Here is an 18,168-nt window from a genome sequence, read left to right as displayed (position 1 = left end):
AAAAGATTCCCTGGGTGAGGGGTACTGGTCCTCAACAGGTTCCCGTGAGAATAATGAACAATAGTGGGAAGAAAATCCCTGGAGGTACATCAAATTATATGACAAAGTGTTGTTTGTGGAGTAGTTTCAGTCATGTCTAACTCTCCAGGTCCCCATTGGGGTTTTCTTGGCAAGGACACTGGAGTAATTTGCCATTTCCTTCTCCAGTTCATTTTACAGATGAAGAAAAGACAGAGTTAAGTGACTTGCCCAGGATCACACAGCTAGTCAGTATCTGATGCCGGATTTGGACTCAGGAAAATGAGTCTTATGGATGTTGGGCTCAGAACTCTTTCCACTGCACCACCTGATAGGGCAAAGTAGTAATCATCAAAACTATGTTGGTAATGATTAAAAGAAAAAAAAAAGTTGATCAATGAGATAGACTAAACCAAATATACCATTCAGGTGCTGCTAGTAATATTCCAATCAGAATATCACTGTTTCTATCATTTTTGATCTTTACCCAAATATTTTCCATCATTTTCCCTTTAATCTAGTTCTTCCATGAATATATGATCGGATTACACAAAGTTACTCTTATACCTCTGTTATCTTTTTCCTTTTGAATAAAGGATAGTATACCCTTCCACACCCATATTCAATCACATTTCTCCAATCCAATCCATGATATCTACAAGGTCCAAATTGTCTTCTTGAATTAAGATCTCTAGTTCATTGCCTCATCACCTACTCTTCATATATTTGTATGTACAGGTCACAAATCTTTTTTTTTTTTTTTTGTCTCCAGTGGACTTCTGGTCATCTTTACTGCTAGTCTTCTTTCTATACGGTAACTGCTGTCTATGATGTTTATTAAAGAACATATTGGGGGGGGGCAGTTTTCTTCCTCTCCTTTCTTTTTTCAAGGAAAAACCTTTTTTGATTTGATTTGTAAGAACCAAGCAAATACATTCTTTTTTTTCAAAGTTGTATTCATGTTTTATTTTTATTATCATAGTTATTACCAAGCATAGTCCTAACTGTCTTACAGCTTTCCTTTATAATCCACTAACGCATTAGCCACGTTTAGAATCATATACAAATTTTCACACCCATAGTTACCCATATCTCCATTAAAAGACAGGAAGTACATTTCTTCACATATCCCACTAGGGACTGGATTGTATTATATTTATATTTACTATTTTTATACAGCATTCAACTTTGTGCAAATATATCTTTACCAATTGTATCCCAAAGAGATCATAAAAAAGGGGAAAGGACCCATATGTGCAAAAATGTTTGTGGCAGCCCTTTTTGTAGTGGTGAGGAACTGGAAACTGAATGTATCATTTGGAGAATGGCTGAATAAATTATGCTATATGGATATTATGGAATATTATTGTTCTATAGAAATGATCAGCAGGATGATTTCAAAGAGGCCTGGGGTGACTTACATGAACTGATGCTGAATGAAGGGAGCAGAACCAGGAGATCATTGTACACAGTAAGAACAAGCTTATTATGATGATCAGCTGTGATGGGCTTGACTCTTCTCAGCAAGGCAGTGATTCAGAACAATTCCAATAGAAAATGCCATCCCTATCCAAAGAGAGAGAACTTTGGAGACTGAATGTGGATTGAAGCATAGCATTTTTACCTTTTTTTGTTGGTTTGCTTGCTTTTATTTTCTTTCTTGTGGTTTTTTCTCTTCTAATCTGATGTTTCTTACCCCATATGGCAAAAATAGAAATATGTTTAAAAGGATTATACATGGTTAACCTATATCAGATTGATTGCTGCCTTGGGGGAGTGGTAAGAAAGAGAGAAAAATTCAGAACACAAAATCTTACAAAAATGAATGTTGAAAACTATCTTTATGTGTATTTGGGGAAAAAAACCACTGAAATATATCCTTACCAATTTTCACCAGGTATATTCCATGCCTAATCAGAAAAGCTTATTATTCCTATCTTTTAAATTGAACTCAAATCAAAACTTCTCACATACTCCTTTATTTAATAGAGTGGAAGTGATATAGTGAGCAATATGTCCAATTAGTTTTATAAAAGATAGCAACAATGCACTAATATACATCCTCCACAGAGGATTACATTTTATAAAGATAGGAAACAAATAATCAAAAATCAATAATTTTGCAGGAATGGGAGAAGCTTGAGATCATCTCTGATGATAAGGGAGGATAGAGCCTTTGAGGGTTTTTTCTCTCAAATGGCCAATTTCTAAAATAGACTTACTTCAGGATTTAAAAGTGGCCAAGAAAAGATTTTTGACCAAGCTGAGATTTTTGAAAGCTAAAGAGGATAGGGACTAATATATTGTTGAAATGTTGCCACAACTTGTGGAAATGATTTCAACTTTTCATGAAGGTTGAGGAGAGGTAGTCTCTCCCAGATGTGGAGATTTGAGGAAATTCCCTGATCTCCATCTCTGGCTTGTGCTTATGCAAACATTTGAAGAAGAAAGGAAAATCAGAATGGCTTTAGATTCTTTTTTTTCCCTCAATAGTATTTTATTTTCCAAATACATATAAAGATAGTTTTCAACATTCATTTTTGTAAGACTTTGTGCTCCAATTTTTTCTCCCTTATTGCTGCCCTTCCCAAGACAGCAGGAAATCTGATATGGGTTAAATATGTGCAGTTCTTTTAAATATTCCCATATTTGAACTTTGTTATACAAAAAGAATCAGAATAAAAGGGAAAAAACACAAGAAAAAAAAGGTGAAAATACTATGCTTCAATCCACATTCAGTATCTGTAATTCTCTTTCTGAATGCAAATGACATTTTGCATCCCAAGTAGATTGGAATTTTGGCTTCAGATTCTAAAAAGCCTTGAAAACCAGGAAAAGGAGTCTGAATTGATAGACCTGAATAAGTTGCTAAAGATATTTGGTATGAGCTGTGATATGATCAGATTTCTATGTTTTCTTGTATACCAGACAGAAGAGGAAAAAAATATTTTTCTAATCATTCTGTAGCCATCTTATAACTCTGGCCCACATAAATACATTGCCCTTGCCCTTGATTTGTTTCAGTGGAACCATATCTTTTATCGGTCATACAGCTCAAAGATGGATTCTCAAAGTCCAGTGTTAGCATCTGAGTCTCTCTGATCATTTGCCTATGGTAGGTTCACTCGGGAAGCGGCAAAAGACTGTGAGATAATGGGCCTCCATATCCCAGCTGGGACTATCATGGAAACAGCTGTTGGCTATCTGCATCACAATCCGGAATACTGGCCAAACCCAGAGACCTTTATTCCAGAGAGGTAGGAAATTTCCTTCTCCCCCATCTTCCCTTTCAAAAAACTATCTTATAAAGTTCTTCTTTGCCCCATGGAAATAGAAGTGACTGACTCGCAGGGCCCTGACTATAGCGTCTCACTTAGAAATCATAATTCCAGTATGGGCAGACAAGAAATTTACCTTTGCATAATCTATGTGTTGAGCCTGTTTCATAAATCAAAGTGTTTTCAAGCAGCATGGTAGAATAAGGGGAAAAGTCACGCATTAGGAGGCAGGAGACTTGAATTCCCTATATCACCACTTACTTAGTGACCTTGGTCAGTGAATTAACCTTTCTGTGCCTCAGAGACATTGTCCAATAAACAAAGGGTCAAAGGATATGAAGAGGCAACTCTCAAAAAAAAAAAAAAAAAAAAAGCTCTTTTTTACAAAGCAAGTTATTGGAGCATCTAGGTGGTGCAATGGATAAGAGCACTAGCCATGAAATTAGGAAGACCTGAGTTCAAATTTGCCCTCAGACACTTAACACTTCTAGCTTTGTAACATTGGGCAAGTCACTTAACCCCAAATGCCTCAGCAAAAATAATAATAACAAATTTTAAACAGCAATTTATCAACAATCCTAAGAAAAATGTTCCAAATCACTAAAAATAAGATAAATTCACATTGAGATAATTCTGAAATTCTGCCTCCCATCCTTGAGATGATTGGTAAAGATGATTTAAAAAAAAAAAAAAAAAAAAAAAAAAAGGAAAATAACAATTATTGGAAGGGTTCAAAAAGGACCAGCACACTAATGCATTTTTGGTGCTGTGAATTGGTCTAATCATTCTGGAAGCATTTTAGATCTAACCCACCCAAAATCCCACTAGAGGTAGGTTCAGAGAAATCTGATAATATCAAAGTAAGATGAACAGATCAAGAGAGCACTTTATACAATGACTACAACACTGAAGAAAAAGAAATAGGGACTAGATTTGTGATTTCACAGGTATAGGGAATTCCCAGGTGAGGAAATTCCCTCTATTAATATATAGGTCAGCACCTTCTCTGCAATTAATAGTCTAAAGAGAGCTGGTTGGAGAACATGCAACTCCAAGTGCTCCCAACCCTAATTAAAAATATAATAAAATAGAGATGTATTATATTTTGCAACTATATCAACATGTGGCCCACGGGGATCATGGTTTAGTGGCCCCTGTTTCTATTTGCCTTGGAGTGCTGAAAGGCTGTAACTTTTCCAGAGTCCTAGGGTCCATACGTCAACACAGCTGTAAGAACTAGATTAGATGGGAAAGGATGGAAACCATCAATTCTTTCCAATTCTGAAGCCAACTCTGTCTATAACACCAATTCTACCTTTCGGTGAGGAAAAACAGCTCTGAAAGATGCAAGAATCTGATTCATGCTGTAATGCACCACAACCCCCAAAGACCTAGATTTAAGCCTTAACTCAGACCCTCTAAAACCCTCAATGAGTCACTCCCCATCTGTTCCTAATTTTCCGGGTTAGGAACTAGGTGCCACAGGCATTTGTAATACTGGTGTCTTGCACTATTGGGTGAAGAGCATTGTAAACCTTGAGGCTTCCCTCTGAGGGGGCTGCCACGACATTAAAGTAAGGTGCTCAGGAAGGTGGGGTACTGAGGAGAGACTCGGGCAGGTGGGGTACTGAGGAGAGACTTGGAAGCGGCTGACATGGAGCACTCACGGCTTACCTGGCAGGTTTAGCCAAGAGGCGAGGCAGCGGCAGCCGCCCTTCACTTACCTCCCGTTCGGGGCTGGTCCTCGGAGCTGCATCGGAGCAAAGATGGCCATCCTGGAAATCAAGCTGACGTTGCTTGGAATCCTTCGCAAGTTCAAGTTTGAAACTTGCTCTGAGACCCAGGTAAGCCTTTCCCCTTGCTGTGGAGGAGTTTCTTCTCCAACTATTTATGTGCTCATCTACTTCCTCCTTATTCTAGACCGGCTCTTTTCCTTTATTTCTTTCTTTTCTTTTTTTTTCTTTCTTTTTTTTTTCTTTTTTTTGGAGGCAATCGGGGTTAAGTCCATTACCCTGAGTCACTCAGCTAGTAAATGGCTGAAGCTGGATTTGAACTCGGCTCCTGCTGACTCCAGGGTCAGTGATCTCTCCACTAGGCTCTTTCCCAAGAGCTCAGATGAGAGAGGAATCCCAGATGCACCACCTGAGTGAAGGGCGGTTGTTCTCATGGCTCTCTCACCTGGGGCATCCAGACAATTCCAGTGCCAGCCTCATAGTGGAAGGGACACTGAAGTTGGAGTTGGGAGGGACCAATATCTACAAGTCACCTTCCTCCCTGATTCCTGTTTTATTCATCTATGGAATGGAAAGAATATCCCATGTGCCACTAATACCTCACAGGGGTGCTGAAGAACTATACAAAAAGGTGTTATTTAATTTTAGCCTGTAATCCAAAGAGCTGCAACTTCATGGGGCAAATAATGAAGAGCTTTGGACTGAGGACCAGGAGATTAAAGTTCAGCTTACTTATTTTATTTCTCTGGACCTCACTTTATAATTGGTTGGGTTTTTGTTTGTTTGTTGTTGTTGTTGTTGTTAGGGCTTTTGTTTGTTTGTTTGCTTGTTTTTGGCTGAGCCAGTTGGGGTTAAGTGACTTGCCCAGGGTCACACAGCTAGGAAGTGTTAAGTGTCTGAGGTCACATTTGAACTCCGGTCCTCCTGACTTCAGGGCTGGTGCTCTATCCACTGCGCCACCTAGCTGCCCCTATTGTTATTGTTGAGTTGGGTCCAATTCCAATCTTAACTATCTCTAGAAGTCCATCCAACCTCCTCATGTTCACTGCTTCCTTGACACTTTCTCCCTTTTGTCCTCAGTCCCCTTTTTCTTTTTATTTCAATCTTTTCCACATCAGGGTGTTTTCCAATGAATCCTACCTTCTCATCATGTAGCCAAAGTATATAAGCTTCAATATTTGCCCTTCCAATGAATAGCCTGAATTAATTTAAGTATTGACTGATTTGATCTCAGTTTATCTGTCAATAAAAGAGAAAGTGCTTTATAGTCTTTGCTCTTTGCAATTTATCCTCCACCCGGATGACAAGGGAATTTTTCCAGAGAAAGAATCTGACACACGGCTTCTAATGTTGAAGGCCTTGGACTTGGACCATCTTAGTTGGGTTCAGTGGGGTGGAATGAGGCAAATCTCTGAATATTTAACAAAGGAGGAAGTCCACTTTGCCCTAAAATAGCAAGATATACAAGGACACGGTCTCATTGACTTCTCTAGCAACATGTCAGTCAGTCATCAGGTTATAGTGCTTGGGATGGTCTCCAGCACCCATTAGAGCTGAGAGGAACCCACCACAGATATGAGACATTTTATGCCCCCAGATAAGGAAGATGTCAGGAAGGCTGGAAATAAACAGATTGTACAAGGAAAGGAAGGTTACAAGATGACTGCTCTTAAACTCACCCTCTCAATAAACTCCCTGGCTCTAGAGTCAAGCATAAACCCCTTTTCTTGGTACTTAGAGTCCTTCACAACCTAGCTCCAAGCCCACCCTTCTAATTTTATTACATATTATTCCCCTTCATGGATTATAGCTAAAATGGATTTCTTTTTCTTTCTCATACATGATACTCCATTCTCGTTTCTAGGCCTAAAATGCAATCTTTCTTCACTTCTGACTTTTAGATGATCAAACCTAAAAGCACAAGCTTTTCTTGTGTCAGCATATTCTAACTGATCTGTTCTCTATTTCAGATACCTCTGCAACTGAAGTCCAGATCTGCCCTAGGACCCCAAAATGGAGTCTATATAAAGATTGTACCCCGCTAAAACAAAATGATACCCCTCTCCATTGTCTGGATTTCTAAAGGGGAGCTTTTCTTGGCTGCGCTCATTCTCATCCTTGCAACTCAGCATTACTAGAATTCTCAAGTGGAAGAAACCCATTGTATGGATATTCCAGCTTATAAAAAAATACAGTATAGAAATCTGTTTTGTGGATACCTAGCATGTCAATATAAGAAATAAAAATCCGAGTCTATATTGTCATATACGATCTAAAACACTTAATAAATGCTTGTTGTAGCAGCTCGTGTTTGATTCTGAAATAGATGACCTTTGAGCCATGAAAGCAGGTCTTCTATATAATATACATACACACACACAGAGTACTGAAACCTGGGGAATTTTAAAAGGCCCATTTGTCTTAGGAAAGAAAAGCTACAAAATAAAGCAGGTGATAACCATTCAGGGCATAATGATCTGTTCAAGGATACTAGCACTAGGAAAACATGTTGATAGGGTCCTAGAGCTCTCCTTCCATCCAAAGCTGAGTGGACCCTGAGAGGAGCCAAAAGCTGAAGGAGCTTATTGGGGAGACCTCCCCAAAGTAGAGTTTGCCCAGATTTACTCTAGAGATTGGGTTTTCCCTCAGAAGCCCATCACCCTTCCCTCCTCTCATATTCCTCCCCTCAAAGGCTTTGCCCTTTACACCTGCAGAAGAGGCTCAATGTCCAGGAGGAAAGCTCTCCAACTTCCATCTCTTCTTAGCACAAGGCTGCCCCAGGAATAGAATGGCAGAAAAAGGAAAAAGCTTCCACTTCTGGACCATTTCCCCATTATTATCAATTAGCTTGAAGTCCATCCCTTAAGGCCACCCTGTCCCCATCTTTTTTGTGTGATTTGTTTCCATCTCCCTTCTGGCACCTGGTCTGCCTCCTGTCCTTCACTTTATGATTTCAGCATCCAAGCTGATGACCAATAGAATTATCTGGCTACATAATTGTTTGACTTCTAACTCCAATTACCTTCATCTTCATTATATTCTACCTATCCACCAACCACACTATCCAGAAGTTCGTGATCACCCTTCCTCAAGCTCTAATCACAATTGCCTTATATTTCAGCATATATCTTGTCATATGTTATCTATATATGTATCTATATTTTAAGTAAGCTTAGGTATTATCTAATTTGAAGTAATTTTTTTTTTAACCATTTCAGTTTGTCTGACTCTTCCTACCCCATTTGGGGAATTTCTTGGCAAAGATACTGGAGTTGTTTGCCATTTCCCTCTCCAGCTCATTAGGAGGAAAATAAAGCAAAAAGGGTTAAGCGACTTGCCCAGGTCAGTGCCAGGGGTTCGCAGCTACCAGAGCACCCAGTGGCTATGGCCAGATCTGAGCTCATGAAGATGTCTCCCTGATTCCAAGCCCAGCAGTTTTTGCACTATAACATCTAGTTATCCTTTGAAGTTTACTAACCCTCAAACTAACCCTCAAAAAATGGATAAGGAGCTTAAAACAATCCTGGCAAAGAAAGCAGATTGAAGATAATATGAACAATAAAACAATCAAAACTGAATAGTACAAGATTATATTGACATTCCTACAAAGAGGTCTGAAAAGGCATCTCCATGCCTTTTTTGCAGAGGTAGAAGACGAGGGATATAGATGCATAAAAAGTCAGATGTCTTGATTAGGCTTTTTTTATTCTTGATTATAAGGGATGGCTCACTAGAAGAAAAGATGCAGTGGGGAAAAAATAAGTGATAAAATATTTCAATAAACTGATTTAAATAAATTTTAATAATTGAATATAAAATATTAACAACATAATAAATAATACCACAATATATAATTAAGAATGTAATAAGCAAACAAGAAAATGGCACAACTGACATTTCTATTTGTAGTAGCAGCTCTTTATCTGCTAAATTACAAAGTGAAGACAATTTAAGATCTCACAAGAAGCTATCCAAAAAAATGCAAAACTATCAAGATTATAACAATAAACCTCATCTATAAATTATGTCTTGAGATAATCACTGACAGCAAGAAGATATCACAATGAGCAAGACATTTAAAAACTGGTTTTGTTGCCAAAAGTGATGCAAGGGTCATCTATACAAACCATCAGCATTCTTCAAAAATTCAGAAATGTAATTTTTTAATTTATTTGAAAATTTTCCAAATAAAGAGTTTCAGTGAGACCCTTTTTCACTTGTTTAAAAAAAATTCAATTGTACATATTTAACCTCCATCATCAGATTGATTGCATTCTTGCGAAGACAGGAGGTTGAGAGAGGGCAGGAGAAAAATCTGGAACACAGAATCTTACAGAAATAAATGTTGAAAACTATCTTTACATGTATTTGGAAAATAAAATACTGTTGAAAAATTTTAAAAATATTCAAGTCTAGCACCTTATGATGAGTTTGCAAAAACAATTAAGTGACTTCAGGGAAAATAGAAAATGTTTATTTTTCCCAATTATATGTAAAGACAATTTTTAACATTCATTTTTACAAAATTTTGAGTTCCAAATCTTTCTCCCTCTTTCCATCCCCCCTCCTCCCTTCTTCCTAAAAAGCAATTTGATATTATTATATATGTGCAACCACATAAAACATATTTCCACATTAGTCATGCTGTGAAAGAAGAAACAAAACAAAAGAGAAAAAACACACAAAAATGAAGGGAAAATCGTGTGCTTCAATCTGCATTTAGACACAATAATTATTTCTCTACATATGAGCAGCATTTTTCATCATGTCTCCTTTGTACTTGTCTTGGATCATCGTATTGCTGAAAAGAGCTAAGTTAATCACAGCTGATCATCACACAATATTCCTGTGTATAATGTTTTCCTGGTTCTACTTATTTCACTTTGCATCAGTTCATATATGCTTAAGTTTTTCTGAAATCTGCTCATTCATCATTTCTTATTATATAATAATATTCCATCCCAATCATAGACACACTTGTTCAGCCATTCCTCAATTGATAGCTCTCAGTTTCCATTTTTTTGCCATCACAAAAAGAGATGCTATCAATATTTTTGTGCATATAGGTCCTTTTCCCTTGTTTATTATCTCTTTGGCCTACAGACCTAACAATGGCTTTCTTGGACCAAAGAATATGCAGGTTGGTGGCTCTTTAAGCATAATTCCAAATTGCACTCCAGCATGATTGGATCAGTTCACTTTGCGTGTGAACTGACTGTACCAATTGCAAACTAAGATTTTTATCCAAGCACGCCACATATTTAACCACATTGCTTCCATCTAAAAACACTAATATTATTTTCAGTGAAGACAAAAAAGTTAAGTTAAATGTCATCCTTATCTTCTTTCATTTCTATCTTCATGGTTTATGTTAAAATACCAATATATGTATATATCTTATAAATTAATATTTGACAGTGAATCTAAATTTTTTTTTTACTGATTTGTATTGTTGTTGTTCAGATATAGCAGATTCTTCGTGACTCCATTTGGGGTTTTCTTGTCAAAGATACTGGAGTAGTTTGCATTTCCTTCTCCAGTTCATTTTACAGATGAGGAAACTGAGGCAAATAAAATTAAATGACTTGTTGAGGGTCATGAAGTTACTAGGTGTCTGAGGTCACATTTGAACTCAAGTCCTTCTGACTTCATGGCTAGCTACCAAAAATAATCAAATTTCAGAGGTAAGGGCATCCATTCTCTGGTACCAACTTATTCTTCTAGGATTATCTCAGCATTTCCCTACATAAAACTCCAGTCAAACTGGACAATTTGGGTTCATCACTGGTACTTTTCTTGACTCTGTATAACTAGGGGATTTATGACAGAGCAAAGGAGTTTGAAATTTACTTGGCAGGTGATTCAAAATAGTCAATTTAAGAAATTATCTGCTGCCAACACCCCAGCATAAATTTAGTGATTTAATGCTTCCCAGCTCAGAGGTAGCTGAGAGGGTGGGAATGGGATTCAGCCAAGCAGGTGTAAAACACGGGCCAGACCCGTGGACCTTTCCTGAGTCACTGGGAATTGAAGAAGGTCCTGCTGTCAGAGAAACAAAGAATACAACAATCTCTGCCACTTTCAATCACACATGTTTTCCTACAACAGCAGCAGAGTCCTTCCGTAATGATGCATTGTGCTTGGCTAATGTGAGCCATATGTTTTGCATGACTTCATATATATAATAGTACTGTTTTTCTCACCTCCATAAATGGGGGAGGGAAGAAATAGGAAATTGAATGTAAATTTGAAATATGCATATACACACACACATATTTGGAACTAAATGTAAATTTGAAATATAAATATATATATTTGGAACTGAATGTAAATTTTTAATTTTATGTACATATATATGTATGTATGTGTGTGTCTATATATATACATATACATATATATGTATATATATATGTATATGTATATATAGACACACATACACACACACACACACACACAAATAGTAACCATGTTTCAGCTCAAAAATTTTCAGTGAGTATACCCAGCAAGCAACATTCAAAGTCCTCTGCCTAGCTGAAGTACTCTTATACCAGGGGTTAACCCAGGGGCCTATGGCTCACAATACTTCCCAGTGCAGCCAGAACCATATTAAACAAATTGGAAATACAATAAAACATACCATTTAAAGTTAAGCCACTGTGGGGATCTGAGGAGCTGATTTCATTTTACCATTCCAATCTTTCTCATGATATTCTCTCCCCAATATACCCAGAGAAGAAACAGAGCTTGGCTGGCCTCGGAGTCCAAGAAGACCACCTCTGACATTTACCAGTTGTGTGCTTGTGGGTAAGTCAATTAGCCTCTCAATGTTCTCAACCAGCAGTATTAAATATAATGTCCCTGCTGGCAATATTTCCAGGATGGCCAGAACCAGATTAAAATGTAATTGGGAAATACTTAGCAAATAAATAAATACACATGCAATAGAACTTAGATAATGTTAGAATGTAGTTTTTAACATCACTGGTCTAAATTACTAATTCTCTAAAATCATAAATTACCAAGGTGTCAGCTATATTGGTAGAGGAGATTTCCTCATTTGAGAGTTCCCCAAAGCAATGAAATCAGAGATCCAATCCCTATACTTAGGTACCCCATGATTTGGCTGAAATGGGTTTCTTTCCACCCCAAACACAGCCCTCTCTCTTCTGCTACTACTTTGCTCCAGTTGCTCTCTCTGAACATTGCACAGTCTCTTCTCCCCATCTCTGCCCAGTGAATTCCCACCTGGCTTTAGAGATCAAATCAAATGTCAGCATCTCAATACCGGCTTTTCCCCACTTGTATTGGTAATCACCTTCCCCTAGCTCCAGACCTGATGTAGGAAACACTTGGTTTTATGCATTTGTGAATCATAATTATTTACATATCTGTAGTAGCTCCCTATTATTGGCAAACTTCATGAGGGTTTTAACAGTCATACCTAAACTCCATGATTATGCTTACAAAGAGCTTAGGAAATGTCTACCGTATTACTGAATGTCCACCCCTCCTGAGAATGTGGGAACAACAGAAGCCATAACTTTAGTCGCTCTCCATTTATAGATAAATATCCTTTTATTTCCATAGTCATTCATGGCATACATTCGCATACATTCATTTGGATATAAAACTTTTAAGCAACAGTATGACTTGCTCCTAGCATGAATAACATTTTAAGCTATTGACCAAATGGGAAAGTGGTTTAAGTGGGGAATCAATGGTTACAGTTAGGCTACACTGCAGAATAGCAATTAATTTTATAAAAATCTTACTTGATAATCCCAGTAATGGAAGAATCATTTATGGGTTTCTACCTCAAATCAATATAGGAGAATACCAAAGCATTTTTTCATTTTCTTACCAAGAAGGTTTGGAGATGCATTTCCTGTCACTACCAGCCAGGACATACAGAGTATGCAGAAAGATAAGGCAAATGCAAATAGCAGATAGTAAAAGGCTAAATGTTAGGTCACTAGGACATTTCTCCCAAAAGAACCCAGCCCTTAAAAGAAAGCACTGCCTTCTTTGCAGGCAATCTAAGCTGACACATGGGTTAATGTTGCTGAGCTGCTCCTTTTTGGTTAGTCTTATAAGGCACAGTTTGTAAGGCAGGGGAAGGGCAAATTCAGAAATGAAGTTAATATAAAAACACAAGATCTCAATAAAATATTTTTAAAAGAATTGGTGCAATTCCGCCTTTACCAATAAAGCACCCAGACACCAGAATGCTTAACTAAAAAGGCAAATAAAAGCTTGACCCAGTTAAAAAAGAAAAAAATGGACCGGTTATCATGTAGCCTCATCAGTTACTGTTATTGATATTATGTTACAGTAAGAAGTAAACAATTTACAGGAGATCTATGGAAGAAAATTCTTCTTTCTCAAAAAGTCAATAAAATACCTGGATGAGGAAATTCGTGCAAAGCAGAACATTAAAACAGTTTTTAAGATTTTTTAAAAAATAACACAATGGGATTTTCTCCATTTTAAGAAAGAAGAGCCCCAAAGAAGCAGAGAAAGGTCCCTGACTCCGGATCTCCGCGTCGGCACGAGCTGCATCGGAGACAGGAGTCGCACAGACGCCGCTTTCCCTGGGAAGGCTCAGTACCAAATGAGATACTCCGGGTAAATCTGGTGCTTCTCAAAGATCACAAAGATGGAGGGGTCGCTCATACTGTTCACACAGCTGTTGTAGAAGACGTTGCTTTGACCTTCTTTGGCGGGAGGTCGCAGATAGGAGGAAGAGCCCCTGGTAAACTCTCCCACCAAAACCCGGGCCAAGAACATGGGCTGGGGCTTCACGTAAGATGTGCAGTAATGGTGGGAGTACGCTGCATCTCGGGCGAAGTAGCTCCCTGTAAAAGAAACACATCAATCCAGACAAGGGGCTGAGGGTGACTCCGAGTCCGGGAGATCCGGACCGTGAGTCCTCCTACCTCAGGTCTAAGCTGGGGCGGCCATCAGGGGCATCAGAGGCAACCAGCGACTGTCCCCCTTGGTCTTCCCTCCACCTTCCAGCTGCACTCTTTGCATGACTTTTTCTTCTTCCCCTGATTATACCCAGGCCTGCCACTGAGTGGGAGCGCCCCTAAGAGCCTACCTAAAGAGATTCCTGAGCCTTGTTCTAATGGGGCCAGAAACAACAGCAAAGGGTGACGCAAAAAGTTCTATTCCAGCTGCATTCGGAGAGTGAGCTCTTTATTGCACAACGTTAAGCCATACTGAACCATTTTGCATGTTTCCTTCAATAAGTCATAGCTCCATAGACAGAGACTATAAATCAGATTTAATAGGCTACATGCTGGTTGGAAATGTGGGTTCATAGGCTTTGCTGGGAGCTCTGGGCAGACAGGCCCGACTACCAAAGTGAAGTTTGGTTTAAAAAGAGAAATTCAAGTCACAGAAGAACGTACGGCTTGCCTACACCATAGGGGCTTGGATGTCCATGTGGATAAATTCACAGGACGTGTGGAAAACTTAGGGCCAAGGAGATAAAGATACCACCCAATAAAGGCTTGGCTCAGGAGCTGGAAAGCACCTTGTTTCTCAGCTCCTCCCTGAATCTCAGGTTTTGTTGCTTCTTTAATTCCACAGAACTTTATGCTGAGCACTGGACATATAACATATAAAGCAGAGTACAACTGGTCCCTCAAACAGATGCAAATAGCAGCCTAAGCAGAACTGCCCCTTCTCCACACCCTGGAACAGGGAGAGCGTTTGGGTTTGAAGGACTTGGGATAGGTGCGAAGTGAATAAAGACAAAGGTTAACAAAGCACATGAACGAGAAGAAGTCTACAGGTGCTAACTTGTGGCCACCAAGACAATGGATTACTGCCCCCACAATTACTTTCTTTTCACTCCTTAGGCCAGCGCCCCAAGGCTCCTTTCTTAATTTTCCAGAACTGAGTTTTAGAAAGCTTCATGAAAGCCCTCTTCTGAAGCTTCGGCGTAGTATGGAAGGTACCATGTGTTCTTGAAGGCCCTACCAATGCAATTCAAGATCTGTAACTCCTACCAGCTGAAAAGGCTTCAAGTGAGAGACTCTCCGTCTGTCCATCACCTGAAATCCGGACAAATAGGGGTTCGGAGAAAGCCATCACCCAGCTGATCTGAGGCCGATGGGTTTTTTCAGCTCTAACAAGATTAGAAGACCTTCCACTAAATTATAGAGAAATTGTGACCTACGTCAAAGGAACATGCTGACATAACCAAATCATATATTCCTATGATATTACAAGTTTTCAGAAAATTTTGGTTTTTTAAACTTGATGTTTTTATCTTTTTTAGCAATTTAAATCATAATTGATTACCTTTGCCATAGCTAGTACCATGAAGGCCACAGATCCTCCAGTCGAAATTCTGATGGCAGATGGCTTCAACATACTTGGGCCCAGTGCCATGAAACAGAAACCTCTCGTCCACTTCCTGCCCTCCATTGCTCTTCTTCATCTGTATTTTCTGCCTGTGGCAAAGACAAGACTATGTGGGTGGTTCCAACCAAATACAGGTTGCATCATGACTCACTCAGACCCAATCCAAGACAGTACATTTGTCCCCAAATAACCAACGTGTATAGTTGGCTCTCAACCAGACAGATTCTCAGGTACATTAAGTGACTTTCACAAAGAGTTTAAAATGACTGAACAACCTCTACAATGACTTTTCCTCAACTCCCAGGTCTGGGTTCTTTTGGTAGCCATCATTTCTCTCCCTTTCAGTTTTCTGTGGATATAAAAAAATAAAGGAGAAATTCTCTCCCCTACTCCATTCAATATCAAGTTTTTTTGTCATCCCAGAAGCATTTAGAGTTAGGGCTTTCCTCCTATCATTAGGCCCAAATCTGGTATTTTCCCCTCTCCAGAAAAAATAGGAAAGGGCCAACTTTTCTCTCTAGAATGCACATTATTGGTCTCAAAGTACTTCAAGATGGAAAAACTCTCTTCAAGGAAATGATCCCATAAGATCATATTTGTAAAGTATTTAGTACAGTGTCTGACAGGTAGTAGGTACCACAGAAATGCTAGGTCCCTTCCCAGTTCCACATGTAAAACATTCATTCCATAAATGTCTAGAAGTGGCAGGCCTTTGCATAAGGGTTTCCTTTTGCTGGTGTTAGTCCATCAACAAATGTTGAAAGTATCTAAAGTTTTAGCAAAAGTTACTCTTTTGCCAACAAGGAATAGAGCAAAAGATCCTTCAACTTTGACTTTAGGTAGTTAAGTACACATCCATCTTATTCCTCATGATTATTTACTACAGAATTTATGACTATATTATAAACCCATTGCAAATGGATATGTCAGAAACCATCATTGTACTCACATAGCCTGGGGGAAGTAAGCATGACATTGACCCTCAGGCTGTGTCTCTCCATTTTTTAATACCATATCTACACACAAAAACTATAAAGAACTGAGTGACTAGTGATGTACCATAAATAAAAATACCATCTTAACTGGAAAAAACATGTTCTTGATAACTCTTAGTAGAGTGGATATTCCATTTTTTTACAAGTGATAATGGTTGCATTAGTCTCATTAGTCCTCTCTCATCTTGGTCTCCTTAAGGACACTTCCCCAAGGATGTTTCACAAGTTTGTTCAGAGAAAGCTATATACTTGAGGAGTCCCCATAACATGGCACTGGGGACTTCATTGGGAGCTGACAGACCTCAGTCTGTGTCCCAGCTGGCACCAGGCTCTGGTTTTTGTTATTCCTTGGATGATCTCTTAAACTTACCACTGATACACTTCCCAAAGTGCTGGATTCTGGATTCTCTCGATTTTATGAATGGTATATTTAGGCATTGTTCGACAAAACTGCTCTTGGACCTTCAGATACTCTCCAGAGGAAGGAGAAAGTGGGACTAACTAAAAGAGATTAAAAAAAATGTACTTTTTAAACATTAAAAAGAGAGGTTCCATAAAGTAGATGGATAGATCCTTTTTCTTTTTAAACAAAAAAGAACAAACACGAGGAAGAACTGCCTGATGAAGCAAGAAGGAAACAAAAACAAATAGGAAGGAAAAAAGGGAAAAGGATTCAGATTAATTAAATTCTTATTGAAGGTACACACTCACACATTCCCCACACCCCCATCTATTTCAAGTTTCAGTTTCTTCTGATAACCTGATCTCCTAAAAATATGTCCTGTTTTTTAGATTAAACATAGTTCCCTCATTCTTCAGTTCCTACTTTCCAGAGATTTTCACATTTAGTTGTCTTTCCTTTCTTAACTGGTTTCACCATTTATTCTCTAGGTCCCTCTACCTCTGCTAGTCACCTGGGCCCACCGCATTAAACACTTCCCCCGCTCCAGCAGTGGATATAGCAATCATCCAGTTCACTGCAGGGACCTTCACTGAGATAGCTAAGATTTGGTCATTTTAATCTCACTAGTTTAGTGGCAAAAGCCTGGCTTTAAATCTTTACTCTGCTTCCTGCTGCCTTAAGCAAATCCCCTCAACTCTGTGGCCTGAGTTTTCTCACCTGTAAGATAGACTAAATGACCAGATGACCCCTGAGGTTTTTTCTATGACTAAATCCTACAATAATGGCTGACACTCACATAACATTTTTCTTCCCAAAATCAGAACCCATGGTCACACAACCCCGAAGTGTCAGAGGCAGGACTTAGGCAAAGTCTCTCAAGTCTGAGTCCAGTGCTTCTTTTCACTTTACCAAGCTCCCTGTTCACATATGAAGAATGACTTTCCCCCAACCAGTATGATGGAGTAACGGGATAGTCAAGTGGGAAGATGCGAATTTGAGTCCAGCTTTTTTCCTAATAGCTCTGTGACCCTGGTTAAGTCACCACTACTCTGGGCCCAGAGAGTGTAGTGGACAGAGAACTCAGCTTGGAGTCCCAAAGACCCATGTACACGAGTTCAAATCCATTCTCAGACACTTACTGGCTCTGTGGCCATGAGCAAGTCACTTAATCCTGTTTTGCTTCAGTTCCTCATCTATAAAAATGAGGGGAATGGCAAACCACTCCAATATCTCTGCCAAGAAAACCCCAACGAAACATGAAGAGACTAGACATGGCTGGAACCAGAAAACACAACACTTCGGGCCTATGGTTTTTCATGTGAAAAATGAAGGGCTGGACCAGGTAATTTAAGTTCCTTTCAGGCTTC

The 18,168-nt window shown here is 38.9% G+C and overlaps 2 protein-coding genes across 7 annotated transcripts in view; one reads left to right on the top strand and one right to left on the bottom strand.

Moving 5' to 3' along the window:
- Positions 1–7,332, top strand: part of TBXAS1 (thromboxane A synthase 1) — a 216,203-nt gene extending 208,871 nt beyond the window's left edge. For 2 of the 3 annotated variants that reach the window (XM_074267767.1, XM_074267769.1), the window contains 3 exons: positions 3,138–3,275; positions 4,978–5,140; positions 7,000–7,332. In XM_074267767.1, the coding sequence (XP_074123868.1) occupies positions 3,138–3,275; positions 4,978–5,140; positions 7,000–7,074 (376 nt within the window). In that variant the 3' untranslated portion in view covers positions 7,075–7,332. The remainder of the gene's footprint in view (positions 1–3,137; positions 3,276–4,977; positions 5,141–6,999) is intronic. The other variant, XM_074267768.1, reaches the window with a different exon arrangement.
- A 5,249-nt stretch (positions 7,333–12,581) lies between these two features.
- The window catches only part of PARP12 (poly(ADP-ribose) polymerase family member 12), a 32,047-nt gene continuing 26,460 nt past the window's right edge, over positions 12,582–18,168 (bottom strand). For all 4 annotated transcript variants that reach the window (XM_074267765.1, XM_074267763.1, XM_074267766.1 and 1 more), the window contains exons 10-12: positions 16,769–16,899; positions 15,341–15,492; positions 12,582–13,884 (exon numbers count right to left, since the gene is read on the bottom strand). In XM_074267765.1, coding sequence (XP_074123866.1) covers positions 13,631–13,884; positions 15,341–15,492; positions 16,769–16,899 — 537 coding nt within the window. In that variant the 3' untranslated portion in view covers positions 12,582–13,630. The remainder of the gene's footprint in view (positions 13,885–15,340; positions 15,493–16,768; positions 16,900–18,168) is intronic.

The sequence above is a fragment of the Sminthopsis crassicaudata genome, chromosome 5 (genome assembly GCF_048593235.1).
Source record: "Sminthopsis crassicaudata isolate SCR6 chromosome 5, ASM4859323v1, whole genome shotgun sequence".
Classification (NCBI taxonomy): domain Eukaryota; kingdom Metazoa; phylum Chordata; class Mammalia; order Dasyuromorphia; family Dasyuridae; genus Sminthopsis; species Sminthopsis crassicaudata.
Note: the sequence above shows the minus strand (reverse complement) of the source record. Positions and strands in the feature narration are given on the sequence as shown.